The sequence below is a fragment of the Panthera uncia genome (assembly GCF_023721935.1).
Source record: "Panthera uncia isolate 11264 chromosome A3 unlocalized genomic scaffold, Puncia_PCG_1.0 HiC_scaffold_11, whole genome shotgun sequence".
NCBI classification, from domain to species: Eukaryota; Metazoa; Chordata; class Mammalia; order Carnivora; family Felidae; genus Panthera; species Panthera uncia.
In genome coordinates this window covers 73,164,647-73,174,407 of record NW_026057578.1, presented here as the reverse complement: position 1 = coordinate 73,174,407, position 9,761 = coordinate 73,164,647, and the positions used below count along the sequence as shown (strand labels likewise).

At 36.0% G+C, this 9,761-nt stretch overlaps 1 protein-coding gene across 8 annotated transcripts in view; it reads right to left on the bottom strand.

Moving 5' to 3' along the window:
• Nucleotides 1-3,682: 3,682 nt before the first annotated feature.
• CCDC85A (coiled-coil domain containing 85A) overlaps nt 3,683-9,761 on the bottom strand; it is a 255,861-nt gene continuing 249,782 nt past the window's right edge. For 4 of the 8 annotated variants that reach the window (XM_049651508.1, XM_049651504.1, XM_049651505.1 and 1 more), the window contains one exon: nt 3,683-5,510. In XM_049651508.1, the coding sequence (XP_049507465.1) occupies nt 5,421-5,510 (90 nt within the window). In that variant the 3' untranslated portion in view covers nt 3,683-5,420. Of the gene's footprint in view, nt 5,511-9,543; nt 9,643-9,761 lie in introns of all 8 variants that reach the window. The other 4 variants (XM_049651507.1, XM_049651509.1, XR_007462204.1 and 1 more) reach the window with 3 other exon arrangements.

Here is a 9,761-nt window from a genome sequence, read left to right as displayed (position 1 = left end):
TCTTCCAAGAGTTTAAATGAGTCTTGTTAGGTCTAGTTGCTACAACTGGACCATAGGAATGCCATATGTTGATTGGCTCAAGACTGGCTTCTTGAGCCAATTATTAGCAAGTAGAATGAGACGATGAAGGCAAGCTTGGAGTCTAGGCATTAATCAAAATGCAGCTCTGGAGCTGGAAATTGCTTCTCTAGATTCACTTGAACAGTGTGTGTGTGTGTGGGGGGGTATGTTTCTAAAGCAAAGGAGGGCTTTCTTAGGAAAAGAAAAATTAATCCTTGGTAACCAATCATTGTGTTCATTATTTGAACACAACAGTTAGACTTAGCCTGGGGAATGGTGATGGTATAAAAAGAATACCCTACAGACTTATTTGGTCTGTCAGAAACCCATTCCTTTCCCAGATTATTACAATGGGAAAACATTTTTTTTAATCTAAAATGCCATGTTAAACTTACGTAGCTTGGCCCAAATCCAACAATAAATCCATAGACTCAAAGGCCACTTCCAGATACTTTCTGCTGCTTTTAGCATATGAGTCTGTTGCTGTGGCCGTTATGATGTTATATATTGTAAGCTATCACTTGAGAACAGGATCTAGAAAACTAAAAGTCCTGGGATAGGAAAGGGAAATTCTTCGTGGTAATGAGACAGATGAAATAATTACTTGGGCATGAAAACTATGAAAAGCACTACTGTGGGGCGCCTGGGTGGCTCAGTTGGTTAAGCCTCCGACTTTAGCTCAGGTCACGATCTCACGATCCGTGAGTTCGAGCCCCGCGTCGGGCTCTGGGCTGATGGCTCAGAGCCTGGAGCCTGCTTCCGATTCTGTGTCTCCCTCTCTCTCTCTCTGACCCTCCCCCATTCATGCTCTGTCTCTGTCTCAAAAATAAAGAAACGTTAAAAAAAAAAAAAAAAGAAAAGCACTACTGTAAAAATGAGAGGATCTTGTGAGACTAGTATTTTATCCTTCCAAATGGTTTTGAGATAGCCTTTGACATTACAACTTAAAATAGGACAATTATAAAACAACTGCGGCGGGGCACCTGGGTGGCTCAGTCAGTTAAGTGTCCAACTTTTGGTTTTGGCTCAGGTCATGACTCACAGTTCATGGGTTTGAGCCCTGTGTTGGGCTCTGTGCTGATAGTGCAGAGGCAGAGCCTGCTTAGGATTCTCTCTCCCGCACTTGCTCTGCCCCACCCCCTCTCTCTTCCTTGCTCTCAAAATAAACTTAAAAAAAAAAAAACTAGGAAGAGAAGGGTGGAAGAATGAAGGGAAATGGTAGAGTAAGTGAGAGAGAAAGCACTGTGGGAACAATAGTCGCCATTTCTCTTAACTTTCAGATTCAGAATTTTTAAATTCTGAATTCTGGCAAAATTTCTTGGCTTCAAACCTGCAAAATTGCTCTCAGCGGTGTCCTTTCCACTGTATAACCAATATATTGAGTTTTCACACTAACATTGTATTCCCAAGATGTGAAATTCTTCATAATGAATGCAATATTTACCATCTTTTTTGAGAATACTGGTCCTACTTCTCAAGTTCTCTTAATTATTTTCATTGGTACAGATTTAATTTTTGTGCCTCTGATTCAAAGTTGAGTGGCTTCCCTCCAATGTTGGGTGCTATTTGTATACCTTAGTATTGAAATTTCATCATGAACCGCCTGTGTTTCCCATACATCTTGCTTGAAGAAATAGGTCAGGGTGCTGGGTTTGTGAGATAGTTGAGTCTAAGGTGTAAGGGAGATGGTGGGACAAACTTGTAGGGAGGCTGTGTTAGTAGCTAATGATCTGGACACAGAGTATCCTTTCTCTTCTGGGTGTTAAGAAACTGAAGACTTTGCTCTGTGTCTCCAATTCAAATATCCTTACTCTCTGCTCTGGCCTAGGAGAAATTATGTTTTGTTCTCTGCCTGATTCAAGGAGGGAGAGATCATACGCAGGAGTCAAAATGCATAGCTACTGTAAGTCCCCCCAGGATCCCAGGCATTGCATGTTCAAACTCTGTCTTGTTTGGAGCATCCTTGAAGCCATTCTGCATGTTCAACAATACCCTTCCTCATGTATTTTGAATAATGAATTCATTTTTCAACTGGATACTGTGTCTATCATTTTTTAAGAATTTATCTTAATTGATGGTCCCCAGAGTACACTATTTGTTGTTTTCTAGTGGGATTATAAATTTATTAAATCTCTTTTCAATCATTTTTAGAGTTTAAGGCAAAAGGAGGGAGCTACAGCAGATATTCTGCCATTTTAAGTAAAAGTCTTTATTCTTATTTCTATGTTTATTCTTGTATTCTATGTTTTCACAGTAATATGGAATTAAGTAGTTGTGGAATTTTTTTCAAACATACCATTCCTATGAGAATCAGATCAATATCTTTTTGTTTTCCTCCATTTTCATAATTACCATCTGTGATTGACCACGATAAGGCCTGCAGTAGGCTGAGAACAGAGCTTGAAAGTGCGAACTATGCAGCTAGAATCTTTTTATGTGTTTAATAAACCTTTCATGTTGATGTAGTTCCCTCTCCCAGCCTAATGGTCTAATAACATTGTCACAGCTCATCGCTGGCTCCTATGTCTTGGAAGACTTGCCATTGTTTCTTGTGGATTGCCAAGACCATGAGCTTTGGAACTATGGAGGCTCTCAAGAGCCTTAAAACACTTCCATAGATGTTGTCTCCTTTCAGCATGTCAGGACACAGAGGCTCAGCAACATTAAGTTGTTCAAACTCACAGAGCTAATTATAGTGTTGAATGCTGAACTTGCTGGCCCAAAGTCTGCTTTGCTAAGCCAAAGAACCTTTATTCAATGCCATACTTAGTAAAGATACTTTACATTGGCTCCCGCCAATGTGATGTATGATACCCTCACATCCAATGATGTATTACTAGATGTCACATAAGATCTGAATTTTCTATAATGCCTTGAGCATGTGCTAGAAACTTAAAAGGCATTCATTTAAAAAGCTTAGATTCTGATTGTCTGTCAGCTTCAAGGCTGGCAAAAATATTCTTCCAAGATGTGTAAATTAACCTTTGTTCCAGAGAAAATAAGACCATAAACTGGTCACATGAGAGAATGATGCTGCACATTTTTATTGATAAACATATCAGGCAATGGCAAGACTCAGGTCCTGGACTATCTAGTATGTCATTTAAAGTTGGGTCTAAAGCTCAGTGTAGGAAGCTTTATTCCAGAGTCTTATTAGTGGTTTCTCAGAAGCATGTGTGTTCTCTGAGCATGTGTATAATGTGTGTTTTTCAGTTTATGTCTTAGTCATATATGTATATTACATCTTCCCCCACTAATGTATGTTAACTCTACAGTATTTCCCCTTAGTATTTTCCCTCCCGATGACTGCTTTAACAATAATTGAATTTAATTTTAATCTATATGAATTTAACAAGTGAAAGGTTTTATAACACTGATTTTTAAATATTCCTAAATACCATTCTAAATTTTTAACTACATTATAATGGAGAATGGTGTGAATGGAGGAACCTGAATATTAAAAAACAAAGGCATGTTTTTAAATATGCTCATAATGAGGGATTTAAGATAATCATCTGGATTGCCATCATTAATACCATCATTTAGGAACATTATGATACTTAGCAACTGACTATTAGAAATCTACTCAATTTAGGAAAAAAAATTTTGAAGGAAAAAACACTGAGATTAAATAATTTATTACCATTGCTAAGATGAACACATACGTGATACTCGATTTTATGCAGGACTTTAAAAAAATAGTTTTAATACAGTATCAAAATTTACACAAGTATTTTGTCAAAAGACCAGTGTTCCTTGTATTAGCTTCTGCAGTCTCTACTGCAGGCACAAGAACTTGTTTTAAATGTCTTCAGAGCATAGGAATACAACAATTTAAGGATGAAAGCTTTTCTACGAGAGAAGGTGTAAATATAGCAAGCAATTTTCTTTTACAGAGTAATAATATAACATTTCAAAAGAAAGGTAAGCTTAACTGGTAACCCAATTTCAATAATTAGAGAGATAATTCTATAGTAAATTAATTCTATAGTAAATTAATTCATAAATATTTTCTGAAAACAGAGGGCTGTTTTTTCATCATAGTAACATCTAAAAAAGTATAACGAAATACCTTCACATTCCTTGACCAATGACAATTAATATACTGTAATGAGTCCATTATAAAAACAACAGCAATGATGAATATCTGCTATGAATCCAATCTGAGTAATTGAGAAGAACTCTAAAAACTGGGAATTGTTGCATTCCTACTTTTATAATCTTAAACTACAATAAAAACTTAGCATTCTGTCACAGGCCTCTTGCACATTCATACAAGAAACTATCATTGCATTTGAAAAACACAAAATGCCTATCATAGCATTTCCAATACACACAGTCTAATATTTTATATATATATATATATACCAAAAATAAGAAACTAAGCAAAGCTAGCACACCTCTTTTTCAAAGCTCAAGCAATCTGAACAAGAGCTTTTAGCCTCAATAATGAAAGACATGCGTCAGTTTCATAAAACGTTAGCTGCTTTAGGCAAAGAAAGCTTTTTCATAAATGCAGTGCAATATTTTAAAGTTTACATAAAGTTTATTAAATATAACAGCAGATCTAGAAACTAAATTGTAGAAATTGACATCTCACAGCTGGAAACACTTAGAAAAATTATGTTTGCTTGTTCTTTAATTGGAATTAATATTAACATCAATGGCTACATTGAATGAATATGGAAGTAGATATGCCCCCAAGATGTGTCTTCATGAATATAGCAAGATTAAAAGAAAAGCTATATTTATCTTGATCACTTGAAATAAATGGTACTGTCTGATAAGCACTCTACAAAAAAATCTTGCTACCCTTCTGGCTGGTAGAGAATTTATGGGGTAGTTTTAGCACCTCAAAAGTCAAAACAGAATCCCAGAAATCTAATCTTGCCTTACATCCAAATTAATTATGCATCAGGAACTCATAATTTTTTTACTATAATACAAGAAATAGGTGCCCAACTCTCACATTTGGAAAGCTGGAAGCCACCTCTTCCTCAACATACCATGGTAGAAAACTCCCACCATTCTGTGCAATGAGTCAACTCTATGAAAACCACTGAGGCCCTACTGGACTCTTCTAATCTTAGATCTTAGGAGTCAAAAACATTTTAACTCTAATGAAAATATTGGTACCAAAATGGTGATTTTCAAAGCTGTTTTAAATTAACTCGAGATGGGCTACTGTGGACATGGAAACCAGAGACATGACATACAGCATACTGAAGGTGTTAGAGGGAAAATATGTGCAATGTACAATCACTCCATGTTATTCAAAGAGTCCAGGTGTGCAGAAACCCACTTTTTTCTTCTTTTATCTCTCTCTGGCAGTGGTGACCTCCTGTTTGAAAGAGTGCCTTTCACATTGGTCCTTTGTACTGGTTTCCAGACAAATGTTGCCTAATTCCAGGACAGGAACCGGCAGCATCTCCAAGTTTCCTCCATACAACCTTAAAAAAGGTAAAAATAAAAAAAATAATAAAAATAAACATCTTAATTGCCTTTTCCACAAAGAGATTTGTGGTTTTTAAAGGGGGATCTATGAGAGGGGCAAAGAGGAATGTGAAGACAAGAGACAAAATAACCCCATGAATGAGCTCAAACATGATGAAATGTGATGGAAGTTTCTAAATCACAAGAGTTACTCAGTAGAGGGAACTGCAATGCTTTGTAATAATCAGGGCCAAAATTAAAGAATGATGTGCCAACTGACATGAGTGGTCCTCAACTTAGGCTGTACATGATGCACTTGAAGAACCTTAAACAGTAACTCCAATTCTCAGATTGACTGCATGGTAAAGGGGAGGCATGTTCATCTGTATTTTTTCTTAAGGCTTCCAATATAATTCTGTATAGCCAGAATTAAGAACATGTGAACAAAATCATCTTGGTTCTTCTATACATCTTGAACACAAGGGATACCAAAATGTTTAATCCACTAAGGAAAATGGAGTTTTTGTTCTTGAGTTATTACTAAGCCCTGAGCTGGTAGGACTTAGGGCCACTAGTAAATTTCCATGGCTTTCCCTGCAGAGCAGGGGCCTCAGTAATAAATCTTAGCTACCAAACTGTACTACCTCTCAGATTATCAAAGCAGAGAGCAACCAAATGCAGGAAAAAGAGAAGAATAAAATCAAGAATCCCCCAAATAGATATAATACGTAAAAAATGGGGCCATTTTAGAGGGAAAGTAGCAAAAGGTAAGGTTACAAAAAATGTAAAGCCACTGAATTCATCAGTGATACACCAATATGCTAATGTGAACTGGAAAATGCACATACACCCCTTCCCCCACCCCACGTGGAAAACAGTAACCCTTCTTGTGTTTCACAATAATGATTAATTTCGGATTGATCCATTCCCTAAAAATTTACATTGCTCTTAACATGAACACAAAACTGTTGGTTCATTCATTATTGATAGACTTTTTTTTGTTTTTGAATTTTTAAAAAATAGATACTCTAGGGAAACCTAATAATAGTCATGGTAATATATAAGAATATAGGATTCTGTCTACCTTCATTTCTAAGCCAAGGAAACCATTAGTCTCTCTTTTGATGGACACCACTAGGCAGTAGAAATAACCTGTTCTATTTGAAAAGAGTTGTACTGATGGTCTTTAAATATTAGAAAAGGAATGCTCTAGCAACAGATGGCTCAAGCTGTCCACAAGGAAGGTAGGAATGTCCCATTTCTTAATAAATAGACTGAAAAAATGCAAACACTGAATCAAGGGGCCCGAGGATGCTCTGGACCTTGCTTTCTAGCCCTTACATGATATCTACACCTGCCCCGAATGTTTTGAATGTCTCATTGAGAAGCAGAGGATAGACTTAAAGACCTGAACAAAGCATAGCCAAAAAGCATTAGAGGGTTACAACTCCAAAGTGCAAGCCCTCCTCAAGTACTCAAACGTAGAATACCATGGGCCTTAACCCTGAAATTGCTATGTAGTGAAAGAGAGAAGGCAAAACTCTGAAATGAGCCAATGGTACTAAGGTGGACACAGAGTAGTGACTTATTATTGACTAAAAGAACAGAATAGGAAAAAAAAAACAAAAAAGGTGGGTGTCTGAGGTAACCAGTCAACTTGTTCAGCTCTTCTCAGGGAATTTACAAAAGCCAAACAGACCTAAGATAAATATGCTGCACTGTAAGAAATAGTAAATGTATTTTTGTGGCACAGTTTGGGAAGAGAATAAAAGCACTTCTTACTAACCACTAATTACTAATCAACACGATGATGCTAACAGTCACTTCATTGTACACGGGTTGACAACTGATCTCCAGAAGGAACACCAGAAACTGAGACCAAACTTATTATCCTAAATTCTACCTGAGTCTTATAACTGATCTCACATTATAAGAAAACTTTACATTTCTACTAAATTGTTACAAAAGCACATAGTTTCTGGAATAGGTTTTATAACTTGAGCTAGTTTCTAAGAAATTATCTATGAAAATACCTCACAATTCGTATTTCTTGTTGCTCTCTAGTATGCACGGAGTTCAATGTTCATATAATTTATAATGGTGACACAAACATTTTAAATCAACACTTTTTTCTCTTGGCTTTTAAACAGTTTCCAAATATGAGACTACTAATTATCAGATTTGGCCTCACTTGTATTTTTTTCTTCAAATTTTGGGACTCAGACAAAAGTAGATAAGTAAAAGGAACTTTTAGGAAGGCAAGCTTTTGGCTTCCTGAAAATATCTCCTGCATGGAAAAACACCACTACCACTGCATATGATCTTTTGAAGCGTTTTTGAAACATTTTTGGAAATCTAGGCAAACAAAGATCAACACGAGCTAATCAAGACCCATTCCATTAGTATGTCTCTTGTGTGACTAAGAAATGAATTTTCTAGTTCAGAAGTCTTGTATCTAAAATGAAAAGGCAAGAAAATAATCAATCCTAGCATGTGTTTTTACAGAAATTCAGGCATTATGCAAAAAGGAGAGGGTCCCCTCTGGAAGATGCTTTGCTTCTAGAAGTCCCCAGATTCACCACACTTGGGAAAGGGGTGATTGCTAGGACTCAAGAGGAGATTGGGGTATCGTCCTGACTTCCTTAGAGAAAAAATTGATCGAGCAATTTTATTTCAGAAATTCAGTCTCTTCTAATATAAAAGGCAAGTGTGGAGATGGTACCCAGGGCTTCCTATATCCAAATTCCCCAGGGGCTGGGGTAAAACCTAGACATCTGGATTACAGAGGACACCCATGTACTACTTGGGAGAATCACTGTGGGATGATCTTCTCTGTGGTCTCTTCTGGCTCTACAATTCGTCATGTCTGAACTTTAGTTCTCATTCCATAATCAACAGATGAGAAGCAACAGGCATGTTTAAGGTATGTAGCTTAAATTTTTGAATGTATCTGAAGGAAATATTCAAACATAAAACTTAAGAATAGGCTGAACAGCTACAGAAGGTGAAGAGTGGTGGGAAATTATGACTTCCAGAACTAATGACCTTTTGAAAATAGACAAAAATAGATATGCAGAAAAGAAAAAAAGCAGCAGACTAAAACTGTGGCCCCACTACGTATAAAATGCCCACAGAACTTAAAACATTTACTGGATTCCAAGAACATCTCAACGAGGTAGATACATGAGAATATTTGGTTCTAATAGCTTAAAGGTAATTCTAGGCAATTTTGATATCCTAATGGACAAAGAATAGGAGGATAAAAGTACAACATAGAGCCTATTAAAATCAGTGCTTAATCTATGATTTTTATTTGAACAAATGGCTTCCTCTATAATATTTAGCTTTTTAACAACTTCACCAATTATATTCTTGATTAAATGATATATCCATGCATATTACTCAAAATTTAGCCAGGGATTAATAATAAATACAAATCACATTCTTGATTAGATATGCATCATGAAAATAGCATGTCAATTCTTTTACTGTGTTTCTCTAATTTCATAGATTTCTATGTGTATCTCTTAAGTTCATATTTATTTCTTTTATAAATTTCTGAGCTTTCATCAACACTGAAAGGTAAAGCTACTACTTTGCAAAACAGGCAGTGCACATATCATATGAAGAACCAAGCAAATGTTACCTAGTAAGATGATTTTTCCCCCAAGTATAGCTGTAAATAAGTCTGAAGAAGGCTGTGTTTTATCACAGGCTTTTAAACTGATTTTTTGGTACCTCTTAAAAGTATGAAACAGAAACCCATTTATCAAAACTAGCAACACAATATCTTCAACAGTAAATTATGTAAAAATGTTCCTGGATCATTCTGGAATACAGAATCGGCTGATTATCGGTTACCTGAATATTTTATGACTGTGTTAATAAAGCTGCAATAAAATATGTTAAAGATCCAAACAAGGGGAATTGGTTTTAATATAAAAATATCAAGGCATTTGGCCAGCATTATAAAAAGTAGGTATTCATAAAATAACTAAGCTGCAATGGGGCTTTCAACACAGAATACACAATAAAGCACATTAAACTTACATTGCACATTTCTCTGACTATAGCTTTTTCTGTCTCACTAAGGTCATTTTCATACTCTTTACCCTGTTGACGATCTATAGTTTCCTGAACATCCAAGACCTGGATATGTTGAAAAAGAAAAGCAAATTTCACATGGAAAAAAACTTGTTAGTTTAGTTTATGAATTAAACCATAAAGGAGGTCCACTTTGCAAAACCTTTTGGTTTTCCCCGTCTCTG